At 34.4% G+C, this 24,519-nt stretch overlaps 2 protein-coding genes across 6 annotated transcripts; one reads left to right on the top strand and one right to left on the bottom strand.

The window, feature by feature from the left end:
- The first annotated feature begins 453 nt into the window (after window positions 1-453).
- On the top strand, window positions 454-7,556 carry LOC139109506 (cationic amino acid transporter 2). Of its 4 annotated transcripts, XM_070668609.1 has the most exons (13): window positions 454-790; window positions 849-968; window positions 1,279-1,457; window positions 3,475-3,718; window positions 4,500-4,784; window positions 4,994-5,098; window positions 5,242-5,641; window positions 5,733-5,872; window positions 5,942-6,044; window positions 6,176-6,324; window positions 6,389-6,555; window positions 6,689-6,797; window positions 6,893-7,556. In XM_070668609.1, the coding sequence occupies exons 1-13, from the start codon at window positions 733-735 to the stop codon at window positions 7,012-7,014; spliced, it is 2,181 nt and encodes a 726-aa protein (XP_070524710.1). In that variant the 5' UTR covers window positions 454-732; the 3' UTR covers window positions 7,015-7,556. The 4 variants fall into 4 exon arrangements, with proteins under 4 accessions (XP_070524710.1, XP_070524709.1, XP_070524708.1 ...); XM_070668608.1 differs by lacking the exons at window positions 454-790; window positions 849-968; window positions 1,279-1,457 and adding an exon at window positions 1,613-2,600; XM_070668607.1 differs by lacking the exons at window positions 454-790; window positions 849-968; window positions 1,279-1,457 and adding an exon at window positions 1,613-2,618.
- Window positions 7,039-24,519, bottom strand: Apoltp (Apolipoprotein lipid transfer particle). Of its 2 annotated transcripts, none has more exons than XM_070668597.1 (27): window positions 24,243-24,519; window positions 24,005-24,153; window positions 23,544-23,588; window positions 21,926-23,000; window positions 21,434-21,794; window positions 21,021-21,330; window positions 20,373-20,872; window positions 19,984-20,279; window positions 19,351-19,861; window positions 19,104-19,245; window positions 18,846-19,019; window positions 18,092-18,637; window positions 17,100-18,006; window positions 15,874-16,975; window positions 15,487-15,774; window positions 15,188-15,388; window positions 14,945-15,100; window positions 13,673-14,809; window positions 13,211-13,572; window positions 11,728-13,109; window positions 11,468-11,652; window positions 11,231-11,385; window positions 9,875-11,049; window positions 9,585-9,796; window positions 8,444-9,457; window positions 7,923-8,372; window positions 7,039-7,841 (listed from the first exon to the last, which is right to left on the bottom strand). In XM_070668597.1, the coding sequence occupies exons 2-27, from the start codon at window positions 24,063-24,065 to the stop codon at window positions 7,761-7,763; spliced, it is 12,828 nt and encodes a 4,275-aa protein (XP_070524698.1). In that variant the 5' UTR covers window positions 24,066-24,153; window positions 24,243-24,519; the 3' UTR covers window positions 7,039-7,760. The 2 variants fall into 2 exon arrangements, with proteins under 2 accessions (XP_070524698.1, XP_070524699.1); XM_070668598.1 differs by having other exon boundaries at window positions 24,248-24,519.

The raw sequence follows: 24,519 nt of genomic DNA, 5'->3' as shown, positions 1-24,519 counted from the left end.
AGGACGAAGTTCCACAAAAAAGGTACGTGCGGGGGAAACGCTCCGTCGGAACTTTCCAGCGGGTTCACGTCGCCGGTTTGACGAATCGCCTGGCGAAATCGCGCGACGGAAAAAGCGTATTAACTACATACGTACGCTTTCGTTATCGCTGTGCGACGAGAAGAAATAAATGTACGATAGATAGGCGACTCCCGGCTCCCTCAAGCACGGCTATGATCGCACGAAGGTAGGGTGTACACTGTACGCGGGGTTAGACACGGCGAAACGGAATTGAACCAGAATTGGTCCGATTGGTTGGTCTTACCTCGACTTGCGTAAAATTGTAGAAGCCGGCCAATCAGAACAATTTTAATTTCGTCCCGTTCCGATTTTACAATAAAAAATATATTAAACAGAGATTAACGTGCATCGGCGGACATAAAACGTGAATTAATTTAAGCGTGCAAAAGATGCGAAGACGACTTTCTTTGCGACGTTTGAATTTAAATCGACGAAAGATTTCGGACGGACGGCTTTATTGAGACACCTGCAGTGAGACAGTGGTACTACCATACATGTCGTATACGAGTAGTCTCAAAAAAGACGTCATCAAGGCGTCTACACGACTTTCGTGCTGTGCATATGGGTGGACGCGCGCTAAATCGTCATCCTCAGCTGCTGATTTAAAGCTGGGCTGGGCTCCGAGTCCAATCGCCGCTCTGTGATAAGCTGTACTTGTGTTATCTTTCCGATATGTCAAATTTCACAATGTGGCATTTCGCGCTTATCGTCACTTGTTGCGCGTCTCTCGGTAAGTGATTTAAAATCCGAGAATCGCCTTCATTTCTGTTAATCATTTTTGCCCGCAGGCCACGCCCTGGAATGTTACGTTTGCACAGATCAAGAAGGCAATCGAGACAAATGCTTGAACACTATTAAGACCTGCGAGCAGGGGCAGGATGTGTGCCTCACGGAAATCAAATGGGGGAGTAAGTTAATGCCTCGCGAGGTTTCTTTTGAATATTTAGCTGTTTGAGGTTATTCGCGGCGTCGCGTGCGCGTTCAGTTTATCTGTTTTCCAATTATGAGTCAATAACTTTTTAATCGGTCTTGTTATTGAAGACGATAAGGATATATTCAATTAAAAAATCAGATTGCATTGATATCTTTTAAACAACAATAAGAGGGAATCGTAATTTAAAAAAAATACAATTTTGAATTGGAAAAAGACGCCTTAATTAAAGAATAAAATATTGACATAATTGTATTATAAAATGGTAATATGCGTAATGATTTTAGGCACGCCGTACTGGTCCCAGGGTGCTAAGAAACAATTTTACGTCTCTAAAACATGTGCTACTAAAAGAGAATGCGAGAGGCTGCAGCGTAACAATATGCCCGATTGCACTCACATTTGGTACCAAGATTGGAAGTGTTCTTCTTGCTGTCAAGGCGATAGATGTAACTACTACGTTATTGTAAGTATACGTTCTTAGATTAATGTAAAGACATTAATAAATAAGTACTATTTATTCATTATTTATTGCAGTCAGATGCAAGCAACAAGAAAATATCTTTAGGAATGTGTCTTGTAACAGTTATGCTCTCCTTATATGGTGCATTAAGATTTTGATAATGATTCTGCAAGGACAATTCGCTGGCGTTGTAGGCAGCCTTTTCATGAATTAATCACTCTCATTATTGCAGACTGAATATACACAGATTTGTTTTTAACAAGAGCATATGATAATTCTCAGTATAATTACACATGCTAAATAGTATTACAATATACACAAATTAATTTTACATAAGCCTTGGAGCTTTGTAAATGCATGAATGTATTATATTTAAGTGAATCATTTGTCGTACAAATTTCGTGGCATTTTTATCATACAATTTTATACACGTAACTCATCTAAAAAAAATATTTTGCTTGTGCTAGCAGTTTTATTATAATTATAATGTAGATATTAATGTATATATCTACATTATGTATGTATAAAAACTCAAGCGAACGTGCATATATGTTCATTTTATCATTAATTATATATAAAATATTTATCGTAAGTTTAAATTTGTAATTTATATACTTATACGATTGTATTATATGACATCCGTCCAATTGAAATAATGTTTTATTTGCTATAACATATTATATATACATAGATATATGGTTTATAAATCTTTTTAATATCTTTGTTATACATATATGTATAATGTATAGTTCGTCCATTTTGCAATAAATTTATATTTATCACTAACAAGTAAATTTTTCAGTTATAGAAGTATATATTTGTGAAAATGTATATTCAAATACCGTTCGTTATCTTTCGATGCGTGTAACTTCTTCAAGCTTGCAGAAGCGATACTGAATTCCAAACGACTACTTGGGGATATCAACGTATCTCGTTTATGATTATGATCATATTATCATATACATGTGTCAAGGATAACCGATATCTTGCCTAAAGATAAGCAGAATAAAGAGAATAGTTGTATTTGTGAAAACAATTTCAAGATGATGCAGTATTACTGACAGTATTGTCCAGAACGTCCAGGTGCGATTGCACAGTGATTGTGACGAAACATTCGCGACAAATCGACAAAGTTTCTTTGGAGAAGTAGGTATCATGTTTATCGTAAGTATTATCTAAGTGTTATCTATTGAACGTTACTACATATTAAGAAACGTTTGCAACATTAAATATACTATATATTTATTTAAGATATTTATAAATTTAAATATACATATGAAGTTAGTTCTAAAAGAATTTAAATTTAATTTTTGTACTAAATATTTAATTTTTCTAGGAAATTAAATAATAAATTTTAATATTTTTTTACGCACAGAATTGATATAATAGGATTATTTCCGAATTAAAATTCAACAGAATATCCGATCCTATGATGAAATGCTGATCAAGAATTGAATAATACAAATAGATATTAAAAAAAAAAACGAACATAGAGCATTTTTTATTCGCTTCTACGAATCGTTTAAGTCAACTCGGAGAAAAGATGGACGTTCACTTTCGCAATGAAGTGTCGATGATTAACTGTAATAAATCTAGACATAAGTTTGCTTGTAGAAATGCCCTTCTATTAACAATGAAACAGTTTGGCCAATTAAGTGATGAGAGAGAGGCATCGAAGAAGTAGCGCCGTCACGTGATTTATATAAAGGCATTTTAATTAAGTCTCTTTAGTCGGTCAACAGTCGCGTGCTAACTGTTCGGCAGACAGTTTATAAAGTTGATTTTTCTTTTTTTTTCACGTTTTTAAATTTGTTCTAAAAAATGGATATTTTTTTAACAAGTTGCCTTCTGGTAAGTTCAGTATTAATTTTTTTCCTCGAGAAAATTATGCATTTTTCCAAAAATAAATTGTAACGTTCTCTAAAAGTCTCTCACTGATTGATTTAAAGTTATTTTTGGCACGTGCAATTATTAATTATTATATTTATTAATTGTACATATATGCATGTTCTTTTTCTAGTTGCATAAAATGAAGTGGAAATTGCGTAGCTTATATGAGGCATTTAGTCGTAGAAAAGTAGTGGACTGTACGGAAGAAAGTACACTGGCGAGGGTGCTATCAACTTTAGATCTCACGGCTTTAGGAATTGGCTCTACTCTGGGAGTAGGTGTCTACGTTTTAGCAGGATCCGTCGCGAAGTGCTATGCTGGTCCCGCGGTGACTATATCATTCGCAATTGCTGCAATAGCATCGATGTTCGCAGGTATTATTCATTTACAAATTTATATCGCATTAATATGTGAGAAATCAACTATTTGGCTAACATTATTGATTCTTTTTTTCTATTTTTTTGTCATGAGCCGCTTAAATAAAAACGTAACTTCAGAAATGTATTTTTACAAAAATTTTCTTATTACTTTTTCAAACATTTTGATGAAAAAACGTATTTCAAAGAAACTATATTCTAAACATTGAGTGTTGAATCAAATAACGAGTATGTGGTCCACATCTCTTAGCTCATTACTTTTACTGTTGCCTAAACAGACATCAATCCTGATGATATAAATACTGCAAGCTTTGCAGAATGTGATACGAAAATTGTTGACGTAGTTTTGAACTACAACGATCAAGATAAATTTGTTTCACTCGTGAATTCCATTGCTAAACTTGGTTTAAGGATTTCAGAAAACTTCGTCTGGCTTACTTGATAAGTAATGATTTATAATGATAATGATGATTAATATACACTCTACGTACGAACAATATAAAGATGTATTGTTTGTTCAGGTGGCATTAACATATATATTTTTTAATATTCTCAAAGTAAATTTGAATAAAGTGAAGCTCACCGATTTATATTATTTATTTTCATACATGTAATAAAAATTATAATGCTTATTTTTAAAATAATTAAATCTGAAAATTAATTTTATCCAATCATCGTCTTTAATTTTATATGACAAGTGTAACAAATTTTTCTTTAGTCAAACGTAAAGACATGTGCTTTATAATATTATTACTAAATTTTTTACCTTTTTTTTCAGGTCTCTGTTACGCCGAATTTGGTGCACGGGTACCTCGCGCTGGATCTGCGTATATCTACAGCTATGTAACAATGGGTGAATTTGTAGCGTTTCTCATGGGTTGGACCTTGATTCTGGAATATGTTATCGGTTCAGCCAGCGTGGTGCGTGCTCTCAGCACGTACGTCGACGTGCTCTTCGATGACAAAATGAAAAAGTTCTTCGAATCGGTGATGCCTATGAAAGTCGATAATCTGTCATCATATCCGGACTTTTTCGCACTTGGCGTCACCTTGGCATTCTCAGGTAATAAGAAAGTTACTTTTCCTTTTAATTTATAGCCAGTCTAATCAAATCTTGCATGTTTTATTGGATAATAACACTGATAAGGTGATTAAATCGCGTGTCTTGTAACGCACGAATGTGCATAAACTTTGCATTACTAATTCATCAGTTTGTTGCGCAATTTTGATAACAATGAAAATATGTCAAGTAATATACAATTCTTTTTTTAGTTGCTCTCGCTTTCGGAGCCAAGGAATCTTCGATGGTAAATAATATATTTACCCTCGTAAATCTGTCAGTTGTACTTTTCGTTATAATTGCTGGTTCTTTGAAAGGTACGTCTTTTTTCGAGTTTATTTTTGAAAACGTTGACTTAATTTCTAAACTGTGATTAAAAATCTTACAAATATCTTTTAATAATACAGATTTCAGAAAGTTTTCGGATATCTATCCCAATAAAATTTACAATGATTTATAGCCGACTTTGATAACTGGAAAACGGAACCTACTTGTGGCGAATGTGAAGATTGTTCCGTTTGCGAGGAATGCAAATCCGGCGACGGAGGATTCATGCCTTACGGCATATCGGGTATCATAACTGGAGCGGCTACGTGCTTCTACGGGTTTATCGGTTTTGATTGCGTTGCTACCACGGGGGAAGAGGCCAGGAATCCACAACGTTCCATTCCAATAGCAATTGTTGTGTCGCTAACGATTGTTTTCTTTGCGTATTTCGGCGTTTCCACGGTGCTCACCACCGTACTACCTTTCTACGAACAAAATGCCAAATCACCATTTCCACATATGTTTGACGTGATAGGATGGGATTGGGCTAAATGGTTTGTAACTGTCGGAGCGATTAGCGGACTATGCGCCAGGTAATTTTTAACGAGCCGCGGCTTAATAAATCCTTTATTAAAATGGAAAAAAAACGGCATATTCTATTTTATCGAACTTTACTTATTTTAGTTTGCTGGGGTCCATGTTTCCTTTGCCGCGAGTGATTTATGCAATGGCTTCAGACGGTCTGGTTTTCAGATGGATGGGTAACATAAGCTCGCGATTCCAGACTCCGATCATGGGCACGCTTTCTGCTGGATTACTTACAGGTTTGCAATTGCAGTGAAACGAGTATTAATTATGTAATTATAGAATTACTAAAGAGCATTATATTACAGGCATTCTAGCGACAATATTTGAACTCGAACCATTGGTTAATATGATGAGTATCTGCACATTGCTTACATACTCAATTGTTGCATCTTGTGTACTGATTCTACGGTAACAAATTTAAATTTGTAATCTAGTATTCTTGATTTTTTAAAGAGTTAGAGTTAAAGATATGTTCGGAAAATATCAGGCTAGGATAAAAAATACAAATTATACAGTTCAATTAATAATATCTTTCGTAGATACGAGGAAAGTAAAGCGTACGAAAAAAAAGGTGATCATAATCCAAGGACTTTTATATTTATCGCAAAACAATTGATAAGGGCCAATAAATTAAATCACTCCACCAAACTTACATCGCAAATTGTTACCGCTCTCGTATGTTGTTACGGTAAGTCATTACTTTTACTTATCTTTGCTCTTTCGAGATGATTCATGTACGTATTTCTTTGCAGTCGTTTTTTGTATTTGTATGGCTGTTTTATTAACATCGTATATGACAGAGATCAGCGCAGGAAAAGCATCTTTCATAGCGTTACTCGTAATTTTAGCCATTGCACTCGCAACCACTCTTGGTTTTATTTATTTTCAACCAGTATCTGATACAAAACTCTCATTTTCGGTACAGTATATGTTTCTTGAACTATTAAAAAAATTGTGTTATCGATATTTTAATATTCCATTAGTGTTTATTGGATAAATAATGTATTAGAAAAAATAAATAAATATTAATTTTGTAATATTATATATGTCAGGTACCACTAGTGCCGTTTTTACCAGGACTCAGTATTCTTATTAACATTTATCTTATGTTTACGTTGGATAAAAACACGTGGATACGATTCGCCGTGTGGATGGCAATTGGTAAGTAAATCATAAGAAGAAAAAAAAATTATGTATTTATAAGTGCATGGGCATTTATCCCGAATTATATCTTAATGTAATTTATATTATCACAGGTTTGACAATATACTTCTTCTACGGGATGTGGCACAGTAATATCCGACAAAAAAAATCATTAACGAGTTCAACTGATAATGATAAAGACAAAGACAGTAATACCTTTGACAGCACTTCATAATAAATTTAAAAAAGTTTAATAATATCTTGGTATATTTTAATTTATTAATTTGACTCATTAGCTAGATAAACTTTAAAAAGTAACTTAGTATTATATTTATAATATTTGAAAAAATCTAAAAATGAAGTATATCACTTATCCAATAAAACAGTGAAATAAAAATGTATTGTACACTGAGGGTCATAATCATCCGTATCTTCGCTTGCAGATAACATCTTTTCGATATTATCCATGTCTTCAATATTATTTACATTGTCAGTACTATTTTTACGGGGAAAAATGTAAAAGTAATGGTGCGCGTTCTCGATGTTCTTAGCGGCCGTCGCCGCAGCAAATGCCATATTTGTCTTTTAGTGTATAATTTCATTTTAAAAAGATTTACACCTTAATATTTAATATTGAAATGACGTAATGGTATTTTATTTTATAGCATATATTTTATTTTATTATAATTTACCATATGCCGCGATATATTTTTTAATTCTGATATGTAAAAGAATGGCAGTCGTAAAATATGAATTATAGAACTTATTTGGCATTAAGCTTTCTGTCATTTAGAAATAATTTTTAGTAATTTCAGTGTACTTATAATATTCGTAAACCTAATTAAAAATCCCAATTTATTTCTGCAAGAGAAATCTTGAAAAAGGAGGTAGGTATATCACCTATATTATAAATAAATACGGCTAATATCAGCGCAAAGTTATCTAACATCTAATATTATTTGCGGTATTTTCTTAATTATTTCAGTCGTTCTCTATATCGATCTGCCCATGATCTATATCGTGCAACGGTGGCATCATTGACAGCGATTCATTAAAGGTTTCCTGCAAATAGATTTAATCAAGTATATTTTTTTAAACAATCTGCTTATTAAACGTTTCTAATAAATATCATGTGCTACATACGGTTACGTAATCCACGTGTACAGGCGTCGGATATATACACGGCATGCATTCCATCTGCGTGACGCCGTTGTTATCGGCGGTGCACTCGCAAAATTGACATTTGTTCGGTTCGGCTGTGAGAGCAATCCTTTTCGAAAAAACGCTCGCAAATTTCTTGATTGACGCCGACTTCTCGAGACGTAACTTATTCCCGCTGAATATCGTGCCATTTGTTTCTAAGGACAGGGGGGTGCAATAACCCAGGATGTTTTTAGAAAGTTTTACTTGTCTCCTCAAATCTATGTCGCCAATTAGAACGCGGGAATCTTTTTTCGTGTACGATTTAGCTGCGTCCAAGCCGTAGAAAATTTTACTGATCTTCTCCTTCTCGAACTCGAAGTCGCCGTCCATTAATATGTGCAAAGTGATGTCGTGCTCCAATAATACTTGATGCAGCACAGAATACTCCAGCTGAGAAGAATAAAATTAATTAAACAAGAATTTAAGAATTGTTACTTACAAAGATAAAAAATTGCAATTACCGTTTGGTTTTCCGGTTCGCAATGCGAGCATGGTATCAGTATGAAAGTCTTTGACACGCCGGCCCTAAAAACGAGTCGTGAAGCGAAACCGATCGCGGCAAAAATATCTTGACTGCCGCTACCAGTGGGCACATAATCAAAATAATCGACAAAGCGCGCTACGTTTTTCGTGAAGATCTGTCCATCGAGAATAATGCTTCTAGGTCTGTCGTGTACTCCATCACCACCAAAAACTATTAAAGACCACCGATTGCCCGTAAGACCTCGATCGTTCAGTTCCTTACTGAGCTGGGTGATTAGCAACTCCATGCTACTGTTCGTTTTAATATCGATATTGCAGTTCTTTGCCTCGACAATGAACACGATATCGGCCGATCGCGGTACATCGTCGTTTTCTAATCGCTTGAAACGACCCTCGGCAACTTGACTGCCGTCTATCATTGCACATGTAGTGCACCGGTCAGGTATTCGCATGTAAGTGTCACGGAACAGACACATTTGCATGTACGACATCGCCACCGTGCATACTTCGGTTTCGGTGAGACTGTTCAGACACATATTCGCGTACTCAGTGGGATCAATCACGCCAAAGCAAACGCCAAACTCCGAGCTCTTGTTAATAAATAGCTCGTCGCAAAACATTAATATTATATCGTTTTGCTGTTCAATCTTACTGGCATAATTTGATTCTTCAATGCAGTTCTCATTGACGGACCAGCTATGAGCGAAACTGCCGGTGTCCTTTAAGAATAATTTGTTCGAGCCCAGAATGTCGTCAAACTGTTCGTTACTCATTGTGCCGAAGAGCCCAGCCGTCTTCCCGTAATACCAGCCCGATAATTCCAATGTGCACAGGTTGAATTTGAGATTACACTCCAGTCGAAATTGATTTTGCCTGCGCTCTACCATGACTACATTCTCCACTTGATAAACGTACGTATTATTATCCAACTCAATTGGCAATTGCAAATTGTTGATTATGTCCGCTGATTTCTGAGAGATCAGCTTTATTGTCTGGATAAAAATATTTCAGATAATTATTGTTACTTATATAATCCAATATTATTAATATAAAATAATTATAAAATTTTTTTTGCTTATAATTTATTTTTTTTTTTTTGCAAAAATAAATTGTACTAACGTCATTAAAAAGATCCAACTCGATAGCGTTATTTCCGATTAGGACTATAATTTTGTGAGTAATTTCTTCGGCTTGCTGATCGTATTTCACTAAAACAGCGAAGGTATCGTGCACAAAATCCTTTGCCAACAAATACGTACAATTTCCAGCGAAATCGAAGTAACGTCCGTCGAAAGTGATATAATGCTGGGAACCGATAATCATGGCTTGTGCTAAAACAAAATTTGTATTCAAAATAATTTATTATTTATTTCAATTATTAATTAAAATATTATTAAATTTTCGCAAACCTTTAAATGGCGGTAACCAGTTTGACAACTCGGAATACGGCTTGTATTGATAATAAAGGCTCCAAAAAGTAGTGTTCGAGGTAACAAAATACGTTTTAATATCCGCAATCGCTCTGATTTCTGGTATCTCGTGAAATTCGGGCGTTTGATTAAAAGCGTGCCAGGACATGGGTAGTTTCTGTTCTAAGCACATTAGACCCTCATTAGGATCAAAGATAAACATAGTTTTAGCTTCTCTGTAGCGACTTTCAGCTTGCAACGCCGTCTGACTGATGTCCATCATTTTGGAGTGCACTAATCGAATAAGACCCTCTATCTTGAGTTTGACTTCAAAATACTCGCAGAAATAGCTGATTTTGTCATACAGCTGCTCGAATTTATCCGCGGCGTAGTTTACCGAAGGTAGTTTTCGAAGCTCTTTTAACTCCGACACGATCTCGTCTACGACGTCTTTGAGCTCCTTGCCGAAAGGCACAAAGGCAAAGTAACGCTCTTTTATGAACTGTATTACTATACCAGAGTACTTATGTATGTTGGTCACTATATCATTCGCTTTGATGTCACGATAAACTTTATCAATGTCATGAGTGAAATTAGTAAAACGATCGAAATACGGTGACGTGATAATTTCTTGTTTACGATCATATAAGAAATCCAGCATTTCTTTGCTTGCCTTCCAAACGACTGTCTCAAGATAATGGATGAAACGAATGAATAAAGGTTCCATTAATTTTAAGAAACGGTACCATTGCTCTGAAATAGACGAGAAAATCGTACTCCAAAGATTCTCGATGTATTTAATGAAAGACACGTGCAAATCTTTGATAAATATATCGTATTTCTCGATGAGTTTCTCAATTATATTCGCTACTTGCGATAATGAATCGCCTCTCAGTACAGCGGCCGTAATTTCAGATGCTTTAGTGTAGGCGTTCTTGATAGTTTCGATTAACCATAGCAACGAATTTCGCAAAGCTTCCCCAGACTCACCCATAATCTCCCAAATTTCATTCAAAATGTTAGGAAGAGATTCAATATGACTTCTCAGTGATAATTCATCAATGACATATATGCCGAAACCGACAATATCTTTGATGTAAAAATCATTTGCGTTATAAGAATTATTTAAATATACTTTGAGATCTTCGAAGTCGTGCTCAAGAATTTTTAAATCACTGAAAAAAATTAAAAAGAAAATTATACAGTGTCCTAAACAGTCACATTTAGAATAGTTGAAAAGTTAAATCGATGGTCTCATCTAATCTAATTTAATTTTTGTAGCATCTGTGATCTATAATAATATTAGAAATATTAAATATATTATACAATTTTAAAATTAAATACAGATTTGCTTACTTCCAATCTTCGAGAAATCCTGAAATGTCTTGCTGAGCGTCCTCCCACACATCCAAGACCGCACTTCTTACTTCGTTCTTTATATATTGTTTCCAGTAATCGATATCATTATCCACGCTTTCGTAAATCTCATTGATGGTTGTTTTTATAATAGACTATCAATAATTGCGAGACAATAAGTACAAATTGAATTTCAAATATATTATGTTAATATCTCTAATAAAAAAATTATCTTACAGTAATATCACTCTTAAGTTCAGGCCGCCAACGCAAAGTTGAAGTAACGAGTCTCGAATGGTTTAACTTTAAGTAGAAAGAAACGTCTGAAATTACTAAGTCATCATCGTAAGTTCTCCAAATATTAAATATGGCATTTCGAGCATCCGGAATATTGCCGTGCATTCTTAAGCTCACTGTTGCATCTACAAAAATTATTTAATTTTTTTTAATATTTGTAATATTTTTAATTTTACTAATTTTTGTCTTGTAATATTTACCGGGCGTATAATTCACCATCATCCAGGTGAGTTTCTCATCTGGATCGAAGAAGAAAATGCCAGTAGCGTTGAGGTCAGGCGTATTAATAATACTGCCATTTACAATGTATTGAGAAGGCGTAGGATAATAACCGATTGCAAAATATTTTACGTCGTTATTGTTCACTCGTCTATAAGTTATTTCTTTTGATTTTCGGTCAATTCGTCCGATTAATTCCCCAATTTCGCTCGGCATATAACCGCGCACATATCGAGCATTATTCACCGTTTCAAGCAGAATGTAATCTTGTCTATAAACATATCCCTCGATATCAAGATCTAATTTAGTGTTGATGTGTTTGCCATCTATTTTATAGAAATACTTTCTATTCGATACATCGCTTTCGTCTCTCAACAATGCGGACAATGTTAATAATTTGTCCTCGTCGTTGGAATAATTTGCGGTAAAAATAAAGTTTAGCAAATCTTTATAGTCTTTTTTCATTAATTCACCTTTCAACGTAACGTTCTTTTTAAATGTTGGATGATGAAAACTCAGGACGGCTTGCTGTTGACTTTTCATCGATGTATTAGTAATATTCATCCAATCAAAAGCTGCACCGACACATCTTAATTTTTCGTCTTCACGTTCCCATTGTAAATTAGCTTCAGAGTTTATCTCGTTACCTGTGATTTTGTAGGAGCCGTTCACAGTAAAATTCCGTCGTGGATAAGACAAACTGAGAATAAGAAACTGATTATCTATATCTTCGGTAGTTTTGTTTAAGATGTTAATGTGATAAGACACCCAGGCGTCGTCAGCCAAGCTCAGCCAAGTGTTCTGATCAAATTCACCGGATAGAATCTCATAATCTGTCTTCAATTGGATTGTTTTATTTAAGTGCATCGCTTTCAAATAAATGTTTTGGCCGGTGTGAGTAGTTCGGATTCTAGACTCGCCGGCGATGTTGAATGCTGAGCTATTGTCTAATCGGTAAATGTTCACTTGTTTAAACTCAACAGTGGGATAGTTAGTACCCTCGTTTCCGCCACTGTATTCAAACTGGTTTACATATACGATGCCTATGGGTTTATAAATATTCTCCACTGTAACTTCGATGCGATCTTTGTCAAAACCAGCACGGGATTCGCTCTTTGAATTATATTGAGCATGTAAAATCTTCTGATTATTATATGTCAAGATCGAGTGGCCGGTGGTGACTTGCGGACGTTTCTTGTAACCGTAGTTTAGAATACCGATGTGACGAGCATTCAAAGGAACTTCTATATGTAAAATACCCTCCAAATTCGAATCCAATCGTTCGCTATAATAATTATAATCAGAATTTATTAAAGCTGTATCGTTTAACCAGAAGAACTCAACAAATTTCTTATTTTGTTTCCTGTACACAAAAGAAAAAAAAATTAATATTAACAAGTTCTATCATGCAATAAAATAAATTATTTTCTGCAATTTTTTTCATTATATAGTAAGTTCACTTACAGAGTGGTAAATATAATAAAATTACAACCAGCGTATGACATATCCTGCATAGATATCGAGGCGTTAAGGGTTCCGTTAACGTTGATTAAACTTTCATAAGATATTCTTACGGTTCCAAATTGTCGTCTTGAAGGATAAAAAATATCGGCGTTAATCAAGCTTTGTTTATCAGAATTAGCATTGTAATTAAAGAGAAGCACAATCGTTTCCTCTTCCAAGTATAGAGGTGTGTACAGAGAATATTTGATTTCCATTTCCTTTTTGTCGAAGGTGATGTTAAAAAGATTATTAAGAGATTGCAAGGGCAACATTCCCCAAGTTAACCGAAAGTGCCCGTTAATATCATTCGTAGCCATCCGTATCTGAAATTTTACATTCCATTTATTAAAATTAAATGTGTTACGTTTATATTATTGTATTTATATCAATTTTATTGTTTTTTAAAGATTAAATAATACGAACCGCTCCATCTGAAGCATAATTGCTCTTCGTTAGAATCGTGTTGTAGCCTACTATATAAGAAATATCCTGCATGTTCTTGCTAGTATGATAACTGATCAAAAATCGATGATCGTCATTGTTCGGGGGTGGTAATTTTACAACAAAGACCGCGTCAATATTCTGATAATTACGGAAACCAATAGTTGCATTCGTTTCAAACTCCCATGCTTTTCGATCGATATCTAGATCAAAGCCCAAGTCGAGGTTTCTATATAATCGACCAGGGTTTTTAAAGAATGCATGAGTGGATATTTCTTTTTTGCCTAAGTCCGTGGTGTCATATCCCGTGATTAATTTCATAAATATATCTTCCATATAGTTTAATTTCCATTTTGTCGTTGCGTGGCAACGATCGTTGTTCAATCTATGGTCCAGTCGGACATCACCGGTCGTATTGGTCAACATCATGTTGCCTTTTATCGTCAGAATCCTGCTGTCGTTCCAAGGCGTCTCGGCGTGAATATACAAAGTAGTGTTGCCGCTAACTTGCACATTCATAAAAGTACTCAATTGATAGGTATTTATTTCATGAGCTTCTTGGATATCTGTACGAGCTCTCACGTCCCAATTTAGATTATGCAGCACGTTTGCGTCAAGAGTACCATTGAATGACCCACCTTCAACATTCAGTAGAAGACTGAACTTCATTCTTTTCAGCCTCAAAATGATTCGATCGGTGTTCTCACTCTTTGGCTCGGCCTTCACATCCATCGAAGTAATAGCATCGTCTTGAACAAAGATGACAGAGCTTACATCGTAAGATTTAGCTTGCAACTCATTTTTTAATTCTCCCCTGACATCGTACAATGATTCATTGATCTGTCTTAAATCACCGTGAAAATTATAATGAGGTTTCTCCAATAGCGGTGTATGTAAATCGGCGTTAATTTTGCCGTTGCTTAAATTTCCAATCAGTTGATATTCTCGATTGCCAAGATGTGTCACATGTATATTTAATTTAGCGGTATTGTTTAGACGAATTGTGTTGCTGTAAAAAACATCAGTCTTCAATGATCTTAAAGCTTGTATCCAGCTTTCCAACTTTGTAGAGATTTTCATAAAATGCTCGTCTATTTGCCAGGCGGATTCAAAAGAAATCTAGAAAAGTGTTGTAAAGAAATATTTTAACTTAATATTTATTTTATTAATATAATTTAATCACTATAAAAGATATAAATTAATAAAAATTAATTTATTCATATATTTAGATTACAAATATATATTAATACTTACATGTTTCGATACTGGTTGTTCCATCCTTACGTCGAACTCAATTTCCTTCATCTCTCTGGAGAAGTCTTTTTTCATAATAATTGTAGTTCGTGGTATTTTTATAGCAGGCGAATCGATCGCACCCGAAATCATCATGTCCACCAAAGCTTTCTCTAGCTATACAAAAAACAAATGTTAAAAATAATTTTATTTTAATATTCATAATTTTATTTGGAAATTTGGTTAATTGTAAATAAGACTTACTTTTATACTTCCGTGTACATTTAAAATTAATTTATTCCCGTGAATCAAAAATGTACTCTTGTAAAGATTGCCTTCAATTTCTACGATAGCATTAGTATGGAAAGTTTTAAAATTGTTTAAAGGCGTCTTTATGCTCACATTTACTAAATGCGCCTTTCGGTATTTACCAACTTGATGCGTATAATTGCCATGAAATCCAGTCTGTAAAGTTGTATGTGCTTAATAAATTTTTATTTTGATAATTTGCTGTCAATTATAAAAATGCAAAATATGGCATCAAATAATATAAAAAATATTACCTCAAACCATACAGAATTTTTTTTAACGTTTACGCTCATGTCCATAAGGTAGGAAAGATTCTCCATATCGACAATAAACGCGTATAGTGATGTTATTTCTCTAATTTTACTAAACGTAAGTTCAATATGGAGATCATTCTTCATGTGAAAAACATCCTCTATAGTAAAGCTGTCATCTATGATAATTTTTTCAGGTGGTAATTGTATCATGCCTAATATTTTATAAGTATCGCCTTCAGTATCGATATCCAACTCTGCTGATACGTTCGGAATTATTAAAAGCCATATCTGCAAATCAACAAATATTTACATTACAGTTATATTTAATTATAATTTGATTAATAAATTATAACTAAAATTAAAATTAATTAATCCAATTATAATTACCTGCAATTCCCCTCGAAAATAAAGACCCTCATCTTCCTCTTCTTCCTCTTCCTCCTCTTCCTCTTCTTTCGACTCAGAATTATTTATTGTAGATCTTGTAATTCCTGGTTTTTGCGGAATTTTAACGGGTGGTGGTTTTGGTCCACCCTTAATTTTAACGCCGAGTTTAGTTTCTGCCAGTCTTACCGAAAACTCTGTGTCTACGTTCAACATTTTCTCATGTTCTAAATATGTGACAATCAGCTTTGTAATCACACCACATTCTTGTAGCCCATCAAGAGGTGTGAGCACTATATAGCTGTAATCGAAATCGGTGATATTGTGATAATGCCAAGTGCCGAGAAAACCTGCTGTAATATTATTATAGCCAACTCTAAAGTCAGCTTCACGCCTGTTCAGCTTAGCTACCACTAACGCTTTCTGTAACATCTCGACAGGAGTCGCGAGCATAAGCTTAATATTAAAATCATAAGCTGTGGTAAAAATTTGACACAATCCCTCAACGCCCAGAGGTCCGCTTGGTGTGACAACTTCCGCTACCATATGGTGGTTGGTTTCCGATAAGCCGAACCTCCCACGAACAAAGGCGAATTTTTCCAATGGCGTGGTAACGTTGAACTCCACTTTTGATTCTTTCCAATAAACAAGATCACCGATTAATTGACCAGTGTATTTACGTTTGTCTAAATCAAGATTAGCTGCGCCGAAAAATTTCCAACTGGTCATGAGACGTAGTTGGCATTTAAGCTCGCTCTTCCGATAATTTATTAGAGGTGAATGCAAATACAGGTTGCCGGTTAAATTGAATACATCGTCCGATTCTTTGTCTAAATGCCAAATACTACGCGCATCGATTGTTTTGTCGGGGTTGTACTTGATTAACATGTGTGTATCCGCTGTTTGTGAGCGTAATATTTTGTGTGTGATATTCATAGTCACCCACGAGTTGGAATGAACAGTACTAATTAAGCCACAGTTTGCGGTCCATTCTTTTAGATCTTTGTATTCGCTCGTACTAGCGTAAAACTCCGCCATCACATGTTGAGAATCCTTCCAATGCACGCTGCTACTGGTTAAAATCTTATCTGGCAGTTGCAAAAATCTATAAAAAAAAGCAAAAATATTATTGCAATTAATTTTCTTGCGTTTTAAATTACTATTAATGTTACGATATTTTAAATATTTTATTAACGCGCGCATAAAATAATAATAGAACACGTATTTACTTGGCATTTAAAGCAGTCTTCTTCCAATTTTCGAAAGGTGTTAACAGTTGTGATTCCAACTTGACAGTAATTATTTCTGAATGCACAATGTAATCCGTGCTAATCGACGCTTTAATTTCACTCTCTGCACCCCAATCTAAAATAATATCCACTAGATAATTATGTGGACTATGTACAACCAAGTCGCAAGAGCCAGTTACTAGTCGACCTGGATAAGTTAACATTATCATTGCATTTCGTTTGATTCCAGAAGAAGTTACGTTCATCAAATACATTTTATTTAACTGTAATATTATGCCCAGCTTTAAAGCGGGATCTCTATTAGCGTCCCACTTAATTTCTGCGGCCAACTCTTGCCGATTCTCTTCATTAATACCACTCAAAGTCAAATGCACATCCCGCCATTTATCTAGGTGTAGCTCCACACGAATTTCTCGCGTGGTGTCAATATTCGTCATTGCCGAATATACATTACCGTGGTACCTCGCTTCCACGTAAGACATTAAACTTGTCGTCGATAACACCGTGTGATTTAATACAAAGCCGTACTTATCATAATCCAGCTGCTCGGCATATAAATTGATATTAAGATCGCTGTGATTTTGATACACGTGACAATTGAGCAGAATAGGGCTGACAAAACTTGGTGATTTTAATATCATTTTCAGGTGATGATTAACAATAACGGCCGACGATCGATCAGAATAAGCGCCGCGGGCAATCATGTTATGACCGCTGAACCATGTTCCGGAGAACTCCAAGTCATATTCGTTTGGTGAACGCTCGTTGATACGTGCGTCGATCAGCATTGAGTTAAAGTTCGGAATTGTGAGATTCGTATGACCTTCCATAGAGAATAACAGGCCGCGTGGCATAATGATATTAACGATCAGACTGATCTCTTTGCCTGAAAATTTAAGATTTTTTATTTCTTTCTATAGATGAAAAAATTTTATTTATAAATATAAATAATCATAAATTTTGCCTTTTACCTGGTGCATATCCTATGAGTAGACTAGTCTTCGATTCGGGGCCGAGAACATAGTGATTGACTCCCATTTTAAGATCTAAATTTTGAATAGGTTTAGTGACAGCTATCAATGCGGTCACTTTTGAACCTTGATTTTGAAAATACATTTTCGAGTAGGAGACAATAAGTTGTGCTGTGAGTTTATGCCGGTCGTCCTTAAGGTGCGGATTGGAATTTACTTCAGCGTGAAGCTCCAAATGACCAAGAGCTTGTTGATACCAGGCGCTTATTACAGCGTTAAGTTGCGGATATGCAGTCGAATGTAACTTTATTTCGGCAGACTTGTACGTTAACGTCTTTGATGAACGATTAGATAGCGAAACTTCCAAATGAAGAGTTTCTTTTCTCGGCATTCGTTGCAATTGATAGTCAAGCTGAAAATCGCCAGCTAGACTAATATTTCGCCTAACAATATAGCCGGCCAATTTGCTCCAAATTCGCTTTGTTTGAAATGTCAAATCAATATCAAACTGAGAGATATTGTTCTTCTGTGCGTTTCTAATAACACCTAATAATTTAAACTTTTTAAATATTTTATCTTTCATCTTTTAAAGTTTTTTAAAAATACAATTATATTACATTTAATAATAACAATCGTTAATTTAATATCTGAAAGCTTTAATAATAAATTAAAAAAAATTATTCTTTTAAAAAAATTATAAAAATTTATTGATTTAAATGATTAATTAGAAATATAATCGTGATCAATAAATTACCTGAAATGGCGGCAACGCGTTCGCTGTTGATAGTTAAATGAGCTACAGGATGGTAAGTATAACCGTGATTAAACTTCTTTCTTGAATAACCCAAGCTGGCATCTAAGTGCTTTGTACCATTAATATCAAAACCGACGTCTATAATAATTTCATCTTCGGAACGTTTATATGTACCTAAAAGTAAATTAAAATATTACCGTAAAAATTTTATTAATCACTATTAGAAAAAACTAGATAAATATTCAGAAAAATACTAACCTTTAGCAATCATAGAATTACCAGCCGAATGAAATAAAGCAGTAACATTATTATTTATTATATCAAAAGTGATAATAGCGCTTATTTCTCTATTCACTTGTGAGCCAGGTGTATCAAACATTAATTTAAACATGTTATACTCCTAAATAAAATAAAAAAAAAAAATATATATATAAAGAATTTGTCGAATTTTTAATTTTTTATTACGTTTTATTATAAAAAAATTATTATTTATGGTTTTGTGTACCTGAGTTTTATTCCAACTATACTCCAACACATAATTCTTGGCAGTTGGATCGGCTTTAAGCAAATAGATCTTAAAGAGCGTGAGACCATTCAAAACAAAGTAGGGTGCATTGGGATCCTTAGTTACGTTTGTAAATTGATAATCAGTGCACATCTTTAAACCTATTAATCTATCCAAAGCGGCCCAACTACATGTGGTGTTACTAATAATATTCTTAGGCACATTTGCAAGATGTCGTGAATTTTTCTGATTTTGATCGGTTACCATGATTCCTAATGGTTTCTCCTGAACTTCACCACCATTGCTTTTGATGAGGGCGATATCCGAGACTAACGAAAATATCTCGATTTTGCGGTTCGGTAAACCTAAACTCACATGCACTAAATTGGTATTGTTTATATTCAAATGAAGTTGTATTGTTCCGGAGGAGTAAAGATTCGTTCGCAATTTAAGTCCGGCAGATTTGTAAAAAGCATCCACCGTCATTGTACTCATCATATCGACACTCATACTGTAAAAAAAAAAATATAAAAATAGAAAGCTAAAATAATTGTTAATAATGTTAAAAATTATTATAAAATAACAAAAAATATTTAAAAAATTAATATACCCTTATAGAGAAAGAATACAAACCTGGAAGCAATATGGGCAGTAAGTTGAAATTCCTTATCAGATAGTCGAGCATCGTTGAGTATCTTTGAGATCTTAAAATTGCAGGCCGCAGAACCGGCGAGATCCAAACGAATTGGCAGTCCAGACCCCATCGGTACTATGTAAGAAGAATCCAAGAACATACCAGTCTTCTCGTAAAGAATCTCCTGCATGGCCAGAAACTCCATTATCTTTTGCCAGAGATTAAACTTCGCCAATGCAGTCCTCACTTCTTTGTCGCCGTCCAACATTGTAAACATCAATTCGTTTCCAAATATCTTTCGCAATAAATTTAGCATTATTAAAATTAATTAAATTATTCTATAAATTAAATAATTAAAAACATTTTATTTTATTAATTTTTGAATTACCTTATAACCAAGACTTATTTTCGGATGATCAAAGTTATTATCGATAATATTAGGTAACCGTTTCACTTCGTCCCAATAATTTTCATTTTCCGATGCTGATCTAAAACGTCTAAGAAAATTTTGAAGATAATTTGAAATTTTTTCGTTGCTATAAATACCATCTGGACCAAAGAGATTCTCTGCGTAATACTCGAGACCTTCCATTCGCGCTGTAATCTCAAACAGATTCACAGACTGTCCAAGAAGATCAGCGGTTACGTTAAAGATGAGCGAACGTGGTACGTATGACTTTGGTGAGAAAATCAAATTCGTCTGATAATTCACACCAACGTTATATTCTTCAGAGAAAAAGGATTTCTCGTAATTACGAGAAAACTTTCGGATATCACTATTAAATTTGTTGCTGATGTCCCGATCCGTTAGCAAACTTTGGATTTCAATTCTAGTAGGCGAGGCAGAGTTGTACAGGTTCATTAAGTGGCTCCATACAAAAGAACCGACTAAAAATATGACATAAACCATTTATAAAGCAGTTTTCTTTTAATAAAAAATGCAACGAAATATAATTTTCCAAAAAAATAAATATTGTTCTTGATTTCCAAATATAAAATATTAATATAAAAAATTTAATAACGATAAATTACGAACCTTGATTGACTTCTTCTACTTGAAGAGTGTGTTTGATTGTCTTAATAACGTTGTAATCGGGGCAACGCATCACATGTAAATAAGAAGCAATACGGATTTCCGTGTCTAACGTTGTGTTACGGTAATAATCAAGGAAGAATTCATCACGGGTCGCTTCGCAGGATGGTAGTCTACGATGAGCATCGATAGCGGCAATGCGAACTTCCATAGATAAAAATCCACCGGTGTTGTCTATGCATTTCTTTAATTCTCTTTGTAAGTTTTCCGTTTCGAGTCCCATATTGCCGATCGCTTTCAAAGCTTCTAATGTCTTTAATTAAATTAAAATTAAGTTAAAATCTTTGTTATTCCTCACATATACTAGCAATTAATTTTTTATTTTACCAAAGAAAAAAAACTCATAAATGTCTTACTTCTTTTGTTGTAACGGAAGAATGAGACTGAGGCTCGCAGCCTTGTGAAACTTTCTGTTGAAGATGCGATAGAAACGTGTTTATTTCTTCCAAATCAATACAGTTGTCATTATTTTTACAATATGTATGAATAATTGTAGAGTAACTGAGAATAAATTGAACTTGAGGAATTTGCTGATGAAAATCTAATAGTTTAGAAAGAGCTTTGATAGTATTGCGATCCGGTCGTGGGAACAAAGCGAAAGTGATGATCCATTCATTCATGGTTGCTTGATTAACATATTTTTTTATTATTAAATCATTCATTACGTTCACTGCGGCATTACTATTTAAATATGGTAATGCGGCAATAATATGTTTCCTAAGAAAAAAATATAATAAATAAAAATTAATTGGCATAATTTTTGACTTTACTCTTTTAAATTATTAATTTTTCAATTTTTTTTATTGAGATAAAAAATATTATAGTAAAAAAACGTGACAGTGACTTACTTTCCGTTTTTGCAAATGCTGTTAGCTCTGCTATACAACTGCGATAGCGACGGATAATCCAAGAAGCGTGCCGAATGGATAAAATTAGTAAATATTTCAGAAAATCTTTGTTGCAATTCTTCAGTATTTCCAAGTCTACACATATTTTTCAATAAATCTCTAGAAGTTCGCAGCTCACCGTGCATAGTTTTCTGAGTTTTCGCGTGATCGTACAACAACGTGGTTCTTTTGATGCGAGATGAATGCTGCACAAAATTATCGTCATCTTTTTCTTCGTCGTCTTCATCTTCTTCATATCCGTAGATGGAATCCGTTGTTTCCTGAACTAGCTGAAGAACAGTCCGAGATTCAGTTTTAGCGCCGGCTTTGTCGCTATTAGATAGTGGTTGTAATAATTGCACTTCTTCACAGACTACTCTCTCGTAGATGTTATGATCGATCGTGATCTCACAGTCGCTACTTGATTTGAATAATCCATGTTGGCGATGCTGCTTTCGCGGACTTGTGTAAGAATTCGACTGCACGACGGAAAAGTACTTGGGGCCATTTCGACAGTCAGCCAAAAATTTATTTTTTTTCACAATCAGACTGGTCTTTTTGGCTTCGTACAAGCGATAATGTGTGTCGCACGTGCCGTGGACGTCCGTTTCATCGCCACGATGATCCACGTCGAAACGTTGCATATTGTTTTGCAGCATTGACAGAATACCCCTTTTGATATTTAACGTCCAAACCGACTCATGTCGATTTGGACATAATTCATGAATCGTCCCATCGTCGAAAGTGAATTTCAATGGATAATTCTCAAGACTAGCTCTGAATTCGGAACCGGCACGATCCGGATACTCGGGATTGTATGTGTTACGATCATGACTAATGCTGGCATTCAAAATTCTTAAAGTGCCCTCGCAGGGGCTATTGAAATGTATAGACAAGGTAGCGTCAATGTGTAAAGCTGAATCGTTTCTTGAATGATGGGACAACTGATGATACCCCAAATTTGTGCTTACATCCACGGAATATGTGTACAGGTAATGGATATCCTCGTGATATTTGAATTTTCTTTCCGACGGAACTGAAAGAAACAAATATAATTAAAATTTATTTCTTTAATACAGAAATTAAAAAAAAAACTTTATTTCTTATTATTTTTAAACTTTAACACATATTGACTTTTCTGAAAGTTTTAGTTATGTCTAACATTTGTTATTTGCTATGACGTTAGTAAAATGTTTAGAAATGCTAAAGATTTTTTCCTCATCTATTTATCAATAATTTGTTTTCGTAATAATCGTTATTTCTTATTCTGTTATCTATTCTATGCAACCATTTCTGTTATCTATGCGTTTTCATACTCAAAAGACGTATGTATTATGACATATTTGTCCCGATTAATTATTGCAAAATATTTTTTTTTTTTATTAATTTCTTTAAAAAATTATTGGCACAAAGACATAACTTAAGAATGCAGCTGTAAAAAATTTTACGTCAACGAATTATTTCCTTTTTCTTCGTTTCTTTTTTCAATGATACAGATAAATTTGTAACTCAAACCTATGGAAATATGATAGCTGAATTGTGCTATTCTGGAATGCCTCTGTGTGAAAATGTTACCTACCCTTGCATGTCGTCCGACCGCATAGTGTTGAGTCCTTGACAATTTCTAGGAACAAAAAAACGAAAAAGTATCACGCACATGTGCGAACCATCTGATGCATATTTAGAGTATATTACACTGTATATTAATTATTTCCTGTATTAAATTTTATTTAAAAAGTGTGTAATTATTTAATTAATAAATTTAAATATTTTTTCAAAAATTTATATTTATTCAAGAATGACATTAGTGATATATTTTTTGGTTTAATGTATTATTTTTTTACACGTGCAATATAATTCAGTTATTTAGAAAAATTATTTCTCTACAATGAGAGTTCGGTGAAACCCTAATGCTGTGTCCCATTGCAAAACACATCGTCATTCAGTAATAATCACGAACAAATTAATTAGATACCGGATGCCGCAATAAATATGTACACATCGCAATATACGTAAGCACCGGAAATTGATGATAATTACCTCTTTTCACAGCAGTTACCGCACATGCGAGCGCAAGAAACAGTATCGCCTTGAAAATCATAGTTTCTGTGGACAACCCTTACAGCTTTCGGAATTTGTGGAATCCTAGATCGCTCTTATCGTGCGGTCTTCATCCCTCGATGCCGAAACTATTATAAAGTACACATCGTTATTTCACCAGATTAAACAATATCAAAGGATTAATAGCAAGAAAAAAAAACTTTCTTAATAAACGGACCTCACACTGATCATTGTTTTCTTCTTAATCTTTTTTTTTTTTTTGCACTGTTCCTCGTCTCGTTAAAATCCGTTTGGAGAGATCTAAAATCACAGAGATGTATCTATGGGGATCTGGCGTTGGAGCGACGACTGGGCTCTTTCTCTCGGTGAAAATATCTGTGATAACCACCCGGGCGATAAACCGGGGTGCGGATCAGCAGCTTGATTGGAGACGAAGATGGAGGTGGAGAGAGCGTGCGGCGCGTCCACTGCGTACGACTAAATAAGTATTTCCG

Source organism: Cardiocondyla obscurior, linkage group LG18, assembly GCF_019399895.1.
Source record: "Cardiocondyla obscurior isolate alpha-2009 linkage group LG18, Cobs3.1, whole genome shotgun sequence".
In the NCBI taxonomy this organism is placed as follows: domain Eukaryota; kingdom Metazoa; phylum Arthropoda; class Insecta; order Hymenoptera; family Formicidae; genus Cardiocondyla; species Cardiocondyla obscurior.
The sequence above is the reverse complement of the archived record's forward strand: the minus strand, read 5'-3'. Positions and strand labels throughout refer to the sequence as shown.

Excerpts from the sequence above, each read along its gene's own strand:
- LOC139109506 (XM_070668609.1), top strand. The coding sequence starts at position 733 with ATGTCAAATTTCACAATGTGGCATTTCGCGCTTATCGTCACTTGTTGC. Across the intron at positions 6,045-6,175 it reads TCTTGTGTACTGATTCTACG|ATACGAGGAAAGTAAAGCGT; the intron begins GTAACAAATTTA and ends TATCTTTCGTAG. Across the intron at positions 6,556-6,688 it reads ATACAAAACTCTCATTTTCG|GTACCACTAGTGCCGTTTTT; the intron begins GTACAGTATATG and ends TATATATGTCAG.
- Apoltp (XM_070668597.1), bottom strand. The coding sequence starts at position 24,065 with ATGATTTTCAAGGCGATACTGTTTCTTGCGCTCGCATGTGCGGTAACT. Across the intron at positions 19,246-19,350 it reads ATAGTTGGAATAAAACTCAG|GAGTATAACATGTTTAAATT; the intron begins GTACACAAAACC and ends TATTTTATTTAG. Across the intron at positions 15,101-15,187 it reads ATGTACACGGAAGTATAAAA|CTAGAGAAAGCTTTGGTGGA; the intron begins GTAAGTCTTATT and ends TTTTTTGTATAG.